The following is a 17,752-nucleotide window of genomic DNA, read 5'->3' on the forward strand; positions in this document are numbered from 1 at the left end:
CTGTTAGTCACACCTCTAATTGCCAGGACATTTTTCATGTTGTCTCTTTATTGAATCCCTACCTGGGATCCTTCATCACCCTTTTCTCCTTTTTCTCCAGGAAGACCACTCTCACCCTAAAAAACAGAAGAATAAACTCAAATTTCCATTTTCTTGATGAGAAATGGTTCAGAAGGGCCTTTTGGGGACAAAGAGAAGGCTCTACCTGCTCTCCATTTAATCCGCCAATTCCACTTCCTCCAACTTCTCCCTGAAAAGACAGATGTGATCAGAATAGAGTGTATTACACATTTAGGTGGAAAGAAGTCAGACCCCAAACAAAAGTCTAGTTTTGTCTTTCATATACAGCCTAGTCCTGAGTAATAACAAAGATTACCGAGTAATAGAAACTGTGAACAAATAATACACATTGCCTGCAATAAAAAACAAGAATAAGCAAAATCAAATGGCTGGCAATAAAGGAAGATCCAGAGAAACTTCATTTGTATGATCTACTGTTCAGTAGTTTCAAAAAATGAAAATATTTCTAGATAAGAGATGGGCAGATAAATGGATACCATTGGTACCATACCTCTTGTCCATTTAGTCCCCTGTTTCCCTGAAAATAGAAAGGACAGTAGTGGTTAGTGTGAGAAAGTGGAATTAATGTTGGAAAGACTTATCAATGCCTAATGCAACCCTTACCTTAGGACCTTTGGCACCATAGCATCCCTTAGTACCTTGCTCTCCCACTGGTCCACTGATTCCTCTGTCTCCCTGAGAAAGAGAACATACCTAGATGAGCCTTTTCCATTATACTCTGGATTCTTAGAAATTTTACAAGTTTTGTGTTGGAAAAAAATGTGTAACTGCTCATGGTTTACAATCCAGAATTCATGCTTATTAAACCTGAGAATGGAAGTAAATCAGAACTACTCTGATGACAGCCCTTTGCTTTGGATCCCACCTGGATACTGCCCTAGGTAGGGTGGTATCTAAATAAAACAGACATACAAACAAGTGGCAGCTAAAATGTATTCTCAAAATTTCAGCAGCTATTCCAGGAACAGATAATGAAGAATTGGTGAGGCACCAGAGAAGGATGCTCTAGGTATGATCTAACTAAAATCTAAGCATGATTTCCAATCCAAAATCCATATTCCTTCTCTTTCTTTAACCAAATATCATTCCTACAATCCTTGTCTTGGTTACCCCACTAGTCTGTGCAGTCTTGTGATCTGGAAACAAAGAGATCATCCTCTGCTTCTCTCTCCCCAGGTCACAATTACTTACATTCATCCTCTTTAACATACCCCCTTATACTGCCCCCAACTAAGATTAGGACTGCTTTGTCCTACACCTACTACTGCAAAGCTTCTACCTGTAACCCCTGCCTTATTAGCATCCATACATTGCCTGAGTATGCTTTCTAAATCCATGCCCCCATTATTTTTACTCCAGTGCTTAATATCATCCAATGACTGCCCATCAACTGGAAGACACCAAATCTTCTGTAGGATATTCAAGATTCCCAATTACTCTGGGTCTTGCTTGCCACGTAACCTCCTCACTGTGTCCTGGGTTCCAACCATGTTGGCTATGTGCCATTCTACACACACACACACACACGCACGCACGCAAATTCTCTGACTTAATCACATACCCTTGAACACATTGTTCTCTCTCTAGTAATATGTTCTCCCCCACAAACTTTGCCTGAAGAAATATCTATTTGTCCTTCAGATGTCTGCCCAAGCATTACCCCTTGTTTGCAGCCTTCCCCTCCCAAGCCTTAACTACTACCAAGGCTGTTAGGTATTTGCTCTGCTATGCTTTGCCACAATGCACCTCATTGTAACATTGGAAGAGTCGTTGTGTTTAGCAGCTGGAAACATGGTTGTCTCATTTGCCTTTCCACTTGTCTGAAGTTACCTGAGATAAGAATCATATTTTTACTTTTCCTTATTTTTTATTTCTAGGGTCTAGACACTGTGCCTGAAACGTGGTAGAATGCCTTAATATATATTTGTTAGATGAATACATGAGTGGAGAAGTTCATTTATTATGGTAAATGGTAAGATGCTCAATATATAATTGTTAAAGGAATGCACGGATGGAAGGAAGAAAGGAAGAAGGATGGATGGATGGATGGATGGATGGATGAATGGATGGGTGGATGGACGTAAGAAAGAGTGGAGGTCCTTGATAAATAATGTGGGGAGTTGGTTTACCTGTGCAAAATGGATCAGGAAGGGGGAAATGGCAGTGATTTGAGTCCCCTGGTGAAAAAAATAACTTTCGCATTAAGTTCATTGTGCAGCGTTGGTGAACAGCCAAAGAGGAGACAGTAGGTTAATAAACCATTATTGACCACCAGAAGCAAAGCCCGATGAGAATTAGAAAAGACCTCAGATTTTGTACATGAATTCTTAGACTCTGACTTTTCTTGTTTCCTTCTGAATTGACACAAACGATTTCCTTTTGCAGATATGTTCTCAGGAATAAATAGAGGTGAAATAAACCTTGACTTACAGCAACGCCTTCCTCTCCCAGATAGCCCTCACTGCCTTTAAAACCTGGGGATCCCTGGAAATAAGGAAACAAAGAATGCATTAGAACTCCACAGACCAAAAACCAAAGGTCATCAAGCAAAAATCTTTAACTATAGTTTTACTTTATGTAGAATTACAGGAGTTTGAAAAAAAATAATCCTCCCCCCACAACCTAGGCTGTATTTATACACATAAAAATGAATGTAGTTTTGAAACAAGTATCCAGATAACTCAAGGGTGTGTGCATGTGTGGATCATAATGCTGTCCATAACCCTCTCTGGGGTTATATACAGTGCTGGAATATTTTTTCTCAGTCAAACCTTCAAGTGAACACAGCTCTATTTGCCCTTGACAGACTAGAATTACCCTCTTTTCATTAAAAAAAAATCTTTTAGGATTTATGCTACACATAGAAAAATAGACCACACACATTTCTTTTCATTCTTTCTGAGCCCGGCTTTTTTTTTTTTTTTTTTTTTTTTTTTAAATCTACCGTTCTCCTTCCGTAAAGTTGAAGCATTCAGGAAATAGTCCGAAAATTTTCTTCAGAGACACAAACATGTTGATTTGGGAGTTATGGTGCTATCTACAAATTATTCACAAATCAAACACACATGTAAACAAGCAGTATTGAAATTATTAAACACATCCATAGTATGTTTGTACATATTTTAGCACTTAGCATATTTTAGCATGCTCCCAAATCATATTTTTTTTATGAGTACATAAATTTTTTTTGGTTAGGAAATACATAAATCTACTTTTGGCTACTGTTTTATAATTGGCATTTTTGCGCATACATCTGTGATATTTTTGGTCTGGCTAAAGCTGACTGAAACGTTGCCACATCTTCTGTGAGGACAGGGTGAGCTGACCTAATTTGCTTGTCAGCAGACTACCCAAAACATACCCTACTTCATTTAAATGACTCTGCAGTCATTAAAAATGGGAATTGAAAGGACACTGATATTCAGGAAGTTTTCATTATTCAACACAGAAATCACCGTTGATTTCTGGGCGTCGTTGTCATCCCTGCTGGAACACTAGATAATCAAGGATCTTGGCAGTTGTCCCTCCTGACACTTGTATTGAAAGTTTTTTAGAAGACTCCAATTTAGAATGCCAAGGGAAAGCCAGGCGTATCTAGTTGTCATGGAGAATAAGTGGTTACCTCAGAGGCTCTATCTAGAAGTTAAAATCATCCTTTATTTCCACCTAACCCTATGTCTGAAAGACATACTACATTCAAATAAGGTGAGCCATAAATCTTAACTAAAATCACCTTTTTCCCCGGTGGTCCAGGATCCCCCATTATGCCATCCCCTCCAATGCACTTGCAGAATAAACAGCAGCACGTCCTTTCAGCAACATTAACCTTGGGGAAGAGTAAGAAATACATGACATTGGGTGGCACTGCTTCCCAAATCACACATACACGCTCAATGGTGTCATTCAGACTTCTTCCACAGTTTCAGAAACCTGTTCCCCATTAAAGTAACCATGCTCCAGAGAGAGTGCATGAGACATTCTTTAGCTGCTATCCTTCCTTCTGTGGTCTGCATTCTCCACCCTATGAGAACTTCAAATCAGCTCAAAGAGGTTTCTTTTATTTTTTTAATTTAAATTGTAGGTAGTTAACATACAGTACAATATTGGCTTCTGGAGTAAAATTCAGTGATTCATCACTCACAGACAACATCCAGTGCTCATGATAACAAGTGCCCTCCTTAATCCCATCACCCATCTAGCCCATCCCCCACCTCCTATCAACCCTCAGTCTGTTCTCTGTTAAGAGTCTGTTACAGCTTGTTTCCTCAAAGAGGTTTTTGTATCCTCAAAATGCTATTAGCTTAGCCATGGCCAGCTCAGTGCATCCTAATTTATTAATGTGATCTCTTGATCCCACCCCATCCCAGCATTGACCATGGTGTTGCTGATTACCTTATATAATTCTGCCCCCAATATTTTGTTCAATAAAATGAATGCTGTTTTCTCCTTTCCCTATTTTGTGAAATCTTTGCATGCTAAAGGATTTAGACAGTGCCCGATGTCATAGTGCTTAGAATGGAGTCCAATGGTAAACACTTCCAGAAAAGTTTTTGTGACAGGATTTCAAAAACACCAACTACACACTCAACATTTCCAAAACCCTTGCTGTAGAGGATGGGGGAATGGGGAGAAGATTCCCCTTTATACCCTGGCTGAAAAACCATATTATATATTGAAAAATATCAGTGAATTTTATCCTGAACCTAGTCATCCTCTGAAAAATTGACATATTCCACTGCATTTCTACAATTAACCCACAAGATTTATTTTTAGGAAAATTTGCAGTAAACACCATGCTTGGCCTTGGTAGGGTAGAATCACTCTTTGTGTTGAAAAGTTTCCCATCAAAAATCTAGTGTGATGAAAAATGAAAATATTTTGTCATAATAATCATTTAGCAATTGTGCTTCTGTGTCTATTATATAATGTTCCTTTTCAGCCATTAGAAAAAAATTTTCCCCTAAAAATGTCAGAAAAACCAATAAAACTTGAAATGTGTGAAATCAAATAACAAACTGGATTCTTTGATTTTATATTAGATAATACCAATTTTCTTCAGATCACTAAAACCCTACAGCATTAGATCTTTTATTATTAACGTTAAAATTGATCTATTTCTAAAATTAAGTTTTTCTTTGATAATCTAGCATTGATATGATATTGAAACACTGACAGGTTTGTTTTGAGGAATAACTTCCTCCCTCTATGAATTACCAATACGAATTTCAAAGACAGGGGAAAAAAATAGTAGGAAAAAAAAGACCTTTTGTAAAAGAGACACAGTCTTCCCATGTAGAAAAAGCAATTCCAACAAAACTTCCATATTCTTGAAGTAATTATTTTCACGTAATTACTACACTTAACAAATGGTGTTTAAACATCTATTTATATACAAATTCTACAGGTGAAAAATAGTAGGAGCTAGCGTGTTATTGGAAGGTGTCTTGATGTGATTACAGAATTCATAAATCATAAGCAAATGAGAGATCATTAGCCAGTTATTAAGGTGAAAGTGGTGCCACGTAATCTGGTAACCCTTCACCACTCTAGTTTGAATCCTTGTACATTTCTGAAAGAAATAGGACTAGGCTGCACCCATGTAGACATTAGGTTCTAAAAAGAGTTCACAAGGCAAACATTGCAGTCAAGACATTTACAAAGCTTTTGATCACACATACAGTACAACATAGGAGGAGGTCCATCATCATGTTGCTCTGTTCTTCCTCCAATATCGGGGCAGGTTCCTCTTCCTTTGGTTGAACTCCAAGTGCAATCGGCTCTCCTTTACAAGCCATGTTGCAGGGAAAATACACATCTTAAACACGAGTATTATACTCACTGCAGTGAGCTGTGACACTTAGGATCCACAAGGGATGTGAAAACCAGCTGGCTGAGGGAGCAGTGGATTCACCCTGTCACCTCAGATTCCCTCCAGCGCTTACATTCAGTGACTGTAATTCGGGCAGGATCATAGGTGCTATAAATTTCTTCCTTTTGCCAAGCATATTAATTAAACATGCTTTGATGTATCTCTACCATATTACATTTTTTTTTTCAAAACACCCTCTTATTTAGGCTGTTTACTAATTCAGAAAAGCCTTTTTCTCACACCCAAGTGAACAAAATTAGTTCAAATTCGTAAGCATAAATACTAAATCTATATACAAAACAAATAGAAAATTTAAACTCACCAGCCTTTTCTAAGTAACTTACCAGTTGCTTTGACAGTCGGCTCCCAAGGTCCCTCATTCCAATAGTGAGCTGGGTCCTGTACTCAAACCCTTTCCCGAATTCAATGTAGAGAAGATCAGCCAGGTCACTTGAATCGGTGGCTCCATCCAGAGCAACAGTTATGAAGGCATTCAGGCCTATCCAACACAGTTTACAATTCTCTGGGTAAGGTGGTTTTGGCTATTTTAATCTTTTTGCATATGTATCTAAATTGTTATTCTAGGAAAACAGTTGCAAGAGGAACACTCATTTTATTGTCTACTTCCCCCAACCATGCAATGTAAAACTGACAAGTGACAAGACTATCATAAGAGAACAAAAGGAATTACATTTTTCAAAGCTAATTAAATTGGAGGCAGGGGATATTACAACAGAACTTCCAGTTCCTGGATGACTTGAAGTGAGATATAATGATTTAAAAAGGGTCCATAGAGTATACGAAGATACAGAAGAACTGATATATCAAGAAAGCAAATGTTCCAAATTTTTGCCATTCAAAGGGGGATCCTTGGACAGCAGCACTTACATCACCTGGGAACTTCTCAGAAATACAGAATTATCTACAGAATCAGAATCTGTATTTTAATAAAATCACCACATGACTTACATGCATATTAAAGTTTGAGAAGCACAGCTATAATGACCTCTTAAGGATTCGAGAATCCAGTTGGAATTAGAGTAAGAGGCTGTAAGACCGTAAGAGACCTCTTGTCAGGCAGTTAGAAACAAATGACATATAATCATCCAGAGCTGTAGCTCATAAACTTTGGAATTTTATAGACCATTATGGACCAGAATATTTCAAAGAAATCTGTAAGGGACTAACAGAGGGTTTTGACTTACTTAGCAAAGTATTAATTGATACAAACATGAAATGATAAAGTACTGATTGATATAAACATGAAATGATACCAGTAATAATCCTGGCAATCCTTATGGTGGAGGTAACTGCAGCAACAACTGTGCTCTCATTTATTAATAGTTACTATGTGCCTGGAAGTCAGTTAAGTGCTTTCCATGCATTAGCTTACTTGTAAGCTACAAATCCAAATGTATGGATATGTAGAATTATAGCTGTATTTTACAGATAAGCGAACTGAGGCTTGGAAAGGTTATTTGACTGGCTTGAGTGGTATTTTTAGTTTTTCACCTGGACAGCCTGATTCCAAAGCCTACAATCAAAAGACATTTTAATAACAAAAGTATACTAAGGACATAATCAGAGTAAACAGCAGTCCTAAAATTGAATAAACTTAGCTTTATTGGCATAAGTTTCCTCATTTCATTATGGATGAGTGAAGACATCTTTAGATGGGACTTGGAAGCCAATGGACTAAAATAAGGAAATGTTCACAGACCCGAGAGTTAAGAATGTTTTCTAAGTGTATTGTATGATTCTGAATGAATGATTTTGGGTGAGAGGAAGAAGAGAATGAGGAGAATAAAGTTTCAGGGACATATTGGGGAGGCTCAAGTTCTAGGAGAGGAAAACAGAGAGGTTGGCTGAAGTGGAATAAATGAAGAAACACCAAAGAATAGGGTGACCAACTTGTTCTGATTTACCAGGACTTCCCTCATTTTAGTGTTGATATCTCTGGCTTGTCTCAAATAAACAAGGTGTTAGTCACTCTTCTAGGAATGAGAATGACAAGAAGAAAAGGGACGGTGGAGTGGGCTGGGATAGACAGTGAGGAATGCTAAGCTCATCAAAAGAGTTTACTGATCAAGAGAAGGCATGCTAATAGATCTATTTATAAGGGGGGAAATCTCACATCTGATTTTTCTTGTAAGTTCCAAGAAATGTAAAAATGTAAGAGTTATGAGAACCATGGGATTGTTGATCTGCAGCAAATAATGCATATAACTATTATTTGTAACTGCTTTCCTCAGGATGGGGGACTCTGATCCTGCTCCTTTCAGACTCATCCAATAATAAGTCAAAAAATCCTAAATACAATTCCTAAAAATAAATTAAGGAAGAAAATATTTCAAAAATTGAAAGAATGTAAGAATCACCGAGAAGACTCTAGAGCACTAGATTTAAAGAAACTAAATGAATTCAAACCCCAATCCATGTGGATTAGTTAAAAAACCACATCCACCATTGAGTATCCTTTTCTCCAGGTCTCCTCTTGTCTCATGATGAGTGCACAGTTTATACATATAGATACCTGGCCCCAAATTAGGGAGGCTCTCCTAGGCTAATGGATCATAGGGCCAAGCATCAACTGAAATCATATATGTTTAAACATGGGAAGCCAGAGCTAGGGGTACTCCTTGTCCATATTGACAGCCATTTAACACTTTTCAAAAAACACTATGGCCATCATCCCTTCATCTCTCCCATTCAGAGATTTTGAATTTTTGAGGATATTAAAAATCTAGCTTCTGAAGTTGAAACTCATTTAATAGTTTTTCCTTGGGAGTTGGGAAAAAGAAGGTTGGTCTTAGAAATCTGGGTGTTCTGAGGGAAACTTCCTGGAGAAAACTCTTATGTTGTGTGCAAAAGATACATCTTTTTCACCACAAAAGAAACACTTAAATTATTTAAGAGAAAAAAAAACCCAAAAAACAAAACCCTACCCACCCAAATTAAGCACTCTAGGGTCTTATTCTCAGTCTTCATTAATATCTCCACTGTAGATCATAAAAAAAAGTCCAAGACTTGAAAGAGTAAAAAGAAAGCAGCTTTAGCAAATAAAGGGCAAAATAAAAAGTCTTACTTTTCAGCTGTAAATATAGCTAATTTTGCAATTTGTTTAAGATTGAGGAGAGAGAACAGAACAGAAAGGACAGATCCCCCTAGCTTCTAGTAGCTAACCTGGGAGCAACCTAAGCAACTGTCTTAGGCCAAGTTCTCTAGAAGCAGAGCCTGAGAAAGGGATTTGGATGCATACAATTTATTGAGGAAGCACTCTTTGAAGAAGGGGTAAAGAAAGCAAGATAGGGCAGGGGAAGGAGCTGAGCAAGATAGTGTTTCAGCTGAAGACTAGCTTCAGCCTGATCCCATGGGGAACTCTGGAACATAAATTATACCACAGAACTGGTGCCATTTTGAGGTAAGGTCCAATTCCGTGTACTCTACCTGCTGCCTAGGGGTGGGGTAGGGAGTAACCTTCCAGGTGAATGGCTTCCACTGGTCGACAGCAATTCTTCAGAGAAAGGAGAACCTGTGAGTTTCTAGCAGCCAACAGTCACAGTAGCTGGAGGATGGGGGAAACTACTCGGAAAGGGGGCACCAATAGCATCCATTTACAGGAAAGTATTTCTATTCTTAGTCAAACCAGAACATGTGGGTTCATTTTTCTTCCACTGACCCATATTTTGTAAGAACTGACAATAAGTCAGACTGGGCATTTGTTCCTAAAGCAAAAAGCCCCGTGCCAATGCTTTAAAAACCCCTAAGCACCATGGTTGGTCCATCTGTGGTCTGAAGGAAGGAACTAATTAGAAAACTCCAAAATATGAGTAGACTTGTCCAACAATGCCTGAGATTCTGGAAACTTTAACAGTGTCAAAAGAAAATAATCCAATTCTTCTATTCCTTGGTCAAGGAAAAATACACTGTTCACTTCTGCAGACCCTAAAGAAGTAGCAATATTAGATAATGTGGGCCAAGGGATACAGGAATATTCTCCAGGAAAGCTTAGGAAGAAGACATACAGTGTTATGAGGGAAAGGGTAGGACTTAATATTCAGTGCTGTTTCACATACATAGTGTAAGAAAAAAAAGTAGATGCCAGAATGTTCTGAGAGCTCATTTGCTCTCCCAAGTGCATATTGGTGGACAAATTCAGGGTTATTTGAGTGCTTGAAAACTTAAGAGCCAGAATTGAGTTCTGAGGTTATAAACTCAGTAAACACTCCTTTCCCACTCTTCCCCATGCTCAATACCTTCTTTTCTAAGTTCATCAGATTTTTGTTCAAGCTTTTCGATGTCATCATCCAATCCATCTGAAAATAAGAGAACCACCTAGGAAAGTATTCAAAAAGAAAATTGAGTAAAAAGGATGTCATCGCAACCATAGACCAGCAGATAAAGTAAAACCAGCTTACCTTTCCTCGAGCAGCTGATTTATTCTGAAATGCATCCCATAGAGAACTCAAGAGGTTTGCGTTGAGAAGAGATGGTCCTTTAACTGTTACATCCTTCAAGCTGTTCAGTATGTTTTCACTATAGATCTCAAACTTGGGTGAATATTTTTTCATGGCATTGGTCACTTGAAAAGCCACGCTAACTTGAGTCTCTGTGCCCACCTCACAGCTTACCCCATTGAGGGAGCTGATGGTACGTAAGAGGTCTTGAAGGTAGGTTTCTATCCAAGACTGACCTTCAAGCAAATTCTGCCCATTTTCATGAGTTGAGATGTCAAATCCCACCACAATGTCCACAAAACAATCTAGGGTTCAAGGGAAAAGTATATCTTATTAGATCAACAAATACCTTTATTTGGCTTGTTTGCCATATCTACATCAAGGTATTTGAAATTCTTATTTTGATTCCATTTAAAAAGTTGGAAAACAAGGAAGAACATGACTGAATAAAGGAAGAAGCTTAGAATCACTCTTTTATAACTGGTAAAAGTATAGAATATTTTTTTAAGCTGGTATAAAATCTAGATGATTTTGTAACAAAATTCTGAAAGACTTTATTGGGGCCACTGAAAAAGCCACGCAAAATCATTTAAGTATCTAAAGTTATATGTGGAAGTGTTAATAGTCTGAAAGAGGAAATTCATACCATGCTACTTACCAACTGAGGTCACTTGACAAATATTAAATTATAACTACAAGGGAAGTATAAAAATATTCGAATAGTCATTTAGAAAAAAATAAATCACAAGGGACTTGTCTAAAGGAATGACTGTGATGATTTATCTCTCTAAAAACAATCTCTGATTCTTCTTTTTGTCTTCTAACATCCACTCAGAAAAGAAAAAGGAAAAAAGGAAAACTCCAAGAGATCCTTTGGCATCTTGCTTAGTTTATGTCAAAGATGGCATTCCCTTCAGGGCTCAGGCACTCAGGAAGCTGAAGCCATTGCCATTTGGAGATTCGATAAATACCTAGAGAGGTTTCCCATTTAGAGTGCTTTGCTTTTATCCTTATTAGGGCCAGGGACATGTTAAGCATTGGAGAAACTAGAAGGGGCTTGATAATTTAAGCTGAGTCTCCTAAAAGGGAGATAATCAGAGGAGGATAAAATGATAGTTCATATGCACTCTTCTTTCCAGAACTTTTAGGTTGGCTAAAAACTTCAAATTTTCCAGCAAATTCAGTTGGATACAAATTCAGCAAATCCAGCAAATTTAACTAGCTTGCTTGGTTAAAAAAAAAAAGGCAGGGGAAGGTGGGAGGAAGAATATGTATTTTTAGTTTGCTTTGTTCAGATAAGCAGTTTTTCAGATAGCTGTTGTGTGGACAAATGCCCACGTATACTACCTCCAGACACACTGGTCAGTTGCACATTTGCAAGTCTTTGAAATCAAAATGTCACTTTCCAATTTTAAAATAAGGGCCAGTAGCGTGATTCATTTTTTTCACCACTCCCTTGTACCCTGATTCCCATTTAATGAGAAAAGAGTTGGGTGAGGGAAAATAAATCCTTATCTGATAATCAATTTTCACCATGACATTTCAGGTAAATCAATGTTATCAAAACATCTGAAAGGTGGGTTTTCTTTAGTTTTTCTTTATTTCTTATTTTGCCATAGGAACTTTCTTAGAAAAATCTCTTCTCTGATATTTGGAAAGGGAGATGAGGAGAAAGAAACTGGTCAGAAGGAAGCATCAGAATATGTCCTTTCCAAAATTCCTCTTGAATCAATATCCTATCATTTCAATCTTGAGACTGTTGAAAAACGAACAGTGGCAGAAATGCCAAAATGTCATTGAGTGATCCTGGGAACTGTCCCCTCTAAAAATTTAGTGTTTTAACTTTTTGTCTAGATTAGTAAATAAGTTCCCTGTGTTTATTTAACTAATTCAAATTGACAAATTATTCCATAATAATGTGATCAAAGGAATAAATGTGAGGAACAAATCCAGAGTTGGCAGCCACATGTCTAAATACAATTAGACTAGGCCATATTAATCAAGTGGGCTCTCTTGGAAGGAAGGGTCTTACCAACTCTACAGAGACATCTGCCCTCAAATCAGGAGCCCTTCAGAGCTAACAAGAGGCAAAGATGGTTTTGGAAGTGAGCTGGGGAGAAGGCTAACACTGGATTTCCAAGAGAAATAATGAAGGATTAACCTAGGATAGCAGGAGGGGGAATTGAAAAATGGTGATAAACGCAGTGCAACTTGAGAAGGGAGTCCACAGCACTGCTGTGGAGGGTGATAACAAGGAGAAGCAAAACTAGTGTTTTGAGTGTTCGACTTGTCCTCACAAACCACAGTGTGGAAGTCTGGATTGGGGGAGGTCTTTAAGTGGGAAGGCTCCATGTTTAATTTTAGTCATGGACTGGCCAAGACGCTGCTACTGCTAGATAACTTTTGGCAAGTCTCTTAACCTTTCTGGGCATTAATTTTCCTGTTTATAAAAATGAGATTATATAGTCCAAAATAAAAAAACAACAGAACAGAGTGGATTGGACTAAACAGGTAGTCTGACAGTTCCCTGTCAGACTTAAAAGTGGATTTTAATTATCTGACTTACAAAGTCCATAATTAGAGTTGATGATGGCAGATTCTTAGAATTAAGAAATACTGTCAAGAAGGTAGGATATATCAGTAAGATTAGAAAAAATTTCTTAAATACTTTAAAGGGGAAAGTTGGGCTATTGGCAGTTATTGGTTGGGATAAGAGAGAAATTTGTTTGGGGCTTTTGAAAGAAGGGGTATCTTAGATGAAAAAAAGAATGATCTAGAAAATAGGTAGTGTAAGAGACCCAGTTTATGTATTTCTCAGATTTGCTACCTCCTCTCCACCCAATCCAGGACTTGGACATTTACCCATTGGATAGCCTCAGCTGCCACCATCATCTGGTCTCCCAAAAGTGTGCAGGGGGTGGAAACCAGGCTTTGTCATGGCCTCCATCATCCTCAGGGCAGGAGGGCCAGGATGACTCTGGTTCCCATGTCCAACCCAACTGAATTCATGGGAATTCTGGCTCCTTCTACCACTTCCAGTCACAGATATAATTCACTGTGGGTCCCATGTCTGGTTTCCCCAAAGCGCTGATAACACAACCAGGTAGGGTAGGAGAATTAACTCTCCATGAGGGTAAACTCCGATCGATGAGAGGCAGTAGCTGGGAGGAAACTGGCAGATAGATCCCCTTCTTTATTCCCCCAAAAGGACCCATCTATGTGGTGGTTCCACACACTTCCTTAGTGATATTCTACATGAATGATGCACCAATTTTGCTTTCTCAAGAAGCTGTAGCAAGCTTAGTAATACACCATCTTGTATTTATTTTTTTCTCCTTTCCTGTATCACTTCCCTTACACTCACTCTTGCTTCCCTGTGATTGCACTCTCAAAGTATTAGCACCTAAAGTATTAGCATATAAGCTTTGCTTTGAACTCCGTTTTCTAGAGAACCCAATTAAGACAGAAACCTAAGAGATCCTTGTCAAGGAAAGTTGGAAATGACCATCTATTTTTGTCCTTACATTTTCACATTCCTTGAATCAAATCCTGAATCAAATCCTCCCCCAGACTAGCCTCTCACTTAACTCTCCTTTTTGATACATCTGTCCATGATGATGCAAATGATAAGAGGTACCATTGATTCTTTTGCTACCTAATCATGGCTCAACGAAAAAGGTAGCATTTTTATATCCTGAACACTGCCTGATAATCTCCTCTAGGTGGTCAGAATAGCCAGGCTCAAAGAAAAATCAGGAAAATAAACATGAACGAAGGTAAGAAAACAGAGTTTGGAGTTTAGTTGCTTAAGAGAATTTGTTGTCTGCTAAGACATTAAATTCGAATATAGCTCTGAACTGTTGCAAAAATATTAACGTTCCTAAACCAAGGAACTCTTGGTAAATTGTCCTTCTGTGAACTAACCCCATGACTCCATGTATTTGTGTATTTAAGAGATCATTACAAGATACTTCTCCAAAGTTATACCTATTTTAATAAGAAGCAAAGCTAGACGTTTAGGCTCTAAGTCTGATTTGCTTTGAGTCATACCAAACTATTGTTGAATTTCCTGGACTCAGGGGGTGGGGGTTGTAGTTTAAGAAGAACTGGTATTCTCTAGTATATCTGCACATGCCTTTGGAGCTTTCTCACTGTTCATTCCAGCCTCTTCAGTCCTCAGCCCGTAGCTCGGCTACAAAGGTCTCACATTCTTGTTTGCTGCAGTAATGACTTCAAGTTTATCTTAATATAGAGTACTTTTATTTATTTTTACATTCATGACTATTTCCTTTAAAGATAACTTACTACGTGGGAGTGCATACTCCTGGTTTTCACTTTCCACATGATTTTCTTTCACTCTCTCTAGAAGAGACAAATGATTCCAAGATAATTTTCTGCCTAATAATTGGAAATGGCTATTTCATTTGAAACAGGAAATTAATGTGGAAGTTTTGGCTGAGGTCACCAGACATTCCAAAGTATGAGGATATCATGAAGCAGGATTTCCGAAGACAGTAGTCCCTAATCAATGATGGGACTCCTAACCTTTAGCTGTACACCAGGTCTTATAAAGGGTTTGAGCTTAGAGTTTAGAAGAGCGTTTTGGGGGAGAGAACTGTTGATGTGTTGGGAGGTGTCTCACTACCCGCACACACACACACACACATATAGAAGGAAAGGAGGTAATTTCCTCTAAGTCACGTAAGAGGAGGTCTAAGAGAGAACTCAGAGATGAGACAAGCCTAGAAATTCTAAAGAATGAGCCACAGGATGACACACTGCTCTCTCTGCAAAGGAGAGGTGACCACATTGAGGGGCTGTAACTTCTAGTATTTACTGGGGCAACTGATATGTAATTGTTTCCCATGGAGCTGATATGCCTACATGTAAGAAGGAGCTATTGTGGACTCCTTTGAGATCCTGTCCAAGGCGGCTAACTGGAGGACCAAAGAGATGGCAGCAGAATAAAGCTGAGGGCATCACCAGATGCCGAGAGGCTGAGGAAGGCATAAGGGAACATCTGGAATTTAGACATGTTTACCTTTCTCAAAGGAACTATGGTTGAGAGATCCCCTGCCAAATGTGGAGGGCAAGAGGGAAAGTCTTTGGAAGACCCATGAATGGATCCAGATTTAGATATGGGCTATTGTCACAGAAAACCAATTCTTGCCAAGCATCATCAAGTAAGAAATTTTCTGTACTTCTTTAGCTCTTCTCCCTTCCCCAACCCATTCTGGAACCATGGCTAGCAACAAGAGGGCAGGACCTAGGAGAAGGGGGTAGAAGTGAAAGGTGGGCAACAATGGGTAAAATGCCAACCACGTGAGACCTCCTCTGTCATGGCCGGTGAGTAGCCTGTGGGAGGCTGGGAAAGTGGAGTAACCTTGAATGAAGTTTTTAGTTTTAATGGTTACCTTTTGATAGACATATTAATCACCAAGAAAATGTTCACTTATTTCCTGAAAGTGACTAGGGTCAAAGGAAGAGCTGGCCCCCATGAATAAATTTAATGGATCAGTGGTAGACAAAAATGAAGTGACTTTACATTGAGTAAGCATGACACCTGGGATGTAATTATAAAGTTTAAATGCACATTTTCTCATTTAATCTTGACAATGATCTTTGAACTAGGTGCTGCTATTGCTCACATTTTATAGATGAGAAAATTAAACAGAAAAGTTAAGCAACTTGTCCAAGAAAAAAATGGCCATCGAACAAGGCTTGGTAGCCAGGCTGTCTGTCTCCAGAGCTGCCTCCTAGCAACCAGATAGCTTTCCTTGTCCTGGTGAAAATCTAGAGTTTCTGTTTACCGTAGATAGTTACACAGAACCACAGCCAACCCATTGGGCACATCTACAAAAATAGGAAAAAAATCATCCTTCTTTCAAGATCTTTCCTTCCATCTGTTGGAAAATGTCAAAATAGACTAACTTTTAAGAAGGTATTTACTAACTTCTGCAGTAAAAAGTTTCATAATAAAGATCTAAATCTTCAAGGCTCTTCGTCCTTTATACACCTGTACCACAGCACTTGGCAGCCTGAAGGCCTTATTGCCAGGCAACCAAAACCTGTCAAATTGTTTACTTCTTTGAGACAGGGTCTCCAACCTCTGAAACCAATGAGATTGTAAACAATGACCTTTCCCTCATGCCACAGCATTCCCATTTGCAAAGTGGGTATGGGCTCCGGAGCGGGGGGATGGGGGTGTGGTGTGTGAGACAAAAGGCTCTCAGATGTCCTGTTTTTCAGTCCACAAGTCACAAAGAAATACTTAATGACTGTGAAAAGTTCAATCTGAAATCTAGAGGCACAAATCTAAATTCTCCTACCAGCCCCTGGGGATGTAAACAGAGATTGAGGAGAATGTCAGCAAAGACAGGGAAGGAAAAAATATGAAGGGCACATTAAATACTTACTGCTCTCACCCCCCGAGGTACAGATGTTGCGAACGATCCTTTTTTTGACCTTTGTCAGTTCATCAAAGTTATGAACTGTTAGCTTTTTATCTGCAGTCCCGGTGATCTGAATGAGCTGCTGATCATCCACGTCCCCAATGCCCACAGAGTAAATGTCAATACCTTTGTGTCTCAGGTCTTCAGCAGCCTGGGCCACCTCATCTTGGGACTGGCCATCTGTGAGGACCAGCAACACCTGCGCGGTACCTGCATTTATCCGGCTGCCCATGTCTGGCTGGAAGTAATGCCCCACGTGTCGGAGTGCAGCGCCAATGTGTGTGTATCCAAAGATCTGCTGGATGTTTTCAATCTGAAATGATATCTCCTCTTTGCCTATGAAAGTACCCAGTGGAAATTCTGGCCGATAGGTATGGCTAAACTGAGCAGCACCTATACGTACTCTGTTGACACTGACATCAAAGTCTTGAACAACAGATGCCAGGAATTCCTTCATCTTCTTGAAGTCATCTGGATGAATGCTATTTGAACCATCCATGAGGAAAACAAGATCTACTTTTTCAATTTCACAATCTACAAAGAAGAGGAAAGGGAATAACAACAACAAAAATCAGGTTATTTTTTCTTTAACTTGGCAAGTGCAGATTATGTGTTTGTAGCTATATAGCAATGATATTTCTGAAGACGGTTTCTTATCATATGCCATCCAGTGGTCACATTAATTGAGAGGAAATAAAAACAATCAGTTCATAAAGGCACAAACAGCTCACACATCCCTTTAGGTCTCTCTTGGGATTTCCATTTGGTTTTTTTTTTTTAATTTTTTAAATTTTATTTTATTATGTTAGTCACCACACATGTTCCATGATTCCTTGTTTGCGTATAACACCCAGTGCTCCATGCAGTACGTGCCCTCCTTGATACCCATCACC

At 38.8% G+C, this 17,752-nt stretch overlaps 1 protein-coding gene across 1 annotated transcript in view; it reads right to left on the minus strand.

Moving 5' to 3' along the window:
- LOC118535906 (collagen alpha-6(VI) chain) overlaps nucleotides 1-17,752 on the minus strand; it is a 107,910-nt gene that overhangs the window by 77,640 nt on the left and 12,518 nt on the right. The window contains exons 7-16 of the mRNA XM_036092544.2: nucleotides 16,824-17,393; nucleotides 10,369-10,712; nucleotides 10,207-10,285; nucleotides 6,295-6,449; nucleotides 3,815-3,907; nucleotides 2,512-2,565; nucleotides 685-756; nucleotides 572-598; nucleotides 206-250; nucleotides 63-116 (exon numbers count right to left, since the gene is read on the minus strand). Coding sequence (XP_035948437.2) covers nucleotides 63-116; nucleotides 206-250; nucleotides 572-598; nucleotides 685-756; nucleotides 2,512-2,565; nucleotides 3,815-3,907; nucleotides 6,295-6,449; nucleotides 10,207-10,285; nucleotides 10,369-10,712; nucleotides 16,824-17,393 — 1,493 coding nt within the window. The remainder of the gene's footprint in view (nucleotides 1-62; nucleotides 117-205; nucleotides 251-571; nucleotides 599-684; nucleotides 757-2,511; nucleotides 2,566-3,814; nucleotides 3,908-6,294; nucleotides 6,450-10,206; nucleotides 10,286-10,368; nucleotides 10,713-16,823; nucleotides 17,394-17,752) is intronic.

The sequence above is a fragment of the Halichoerus grypus genome, chromosome 1 (assembly GCF_964656455.1).
Source record: "Halichoerus grypus chromosome 1, mHalGry1.hap1.1, whole genome shotgun sequence".
NCBI lineage: Eukaryota > Metazoa > Chordata > Mammalia > Carnivora > Phocidae > Halichoerus > Halichoerus grypus.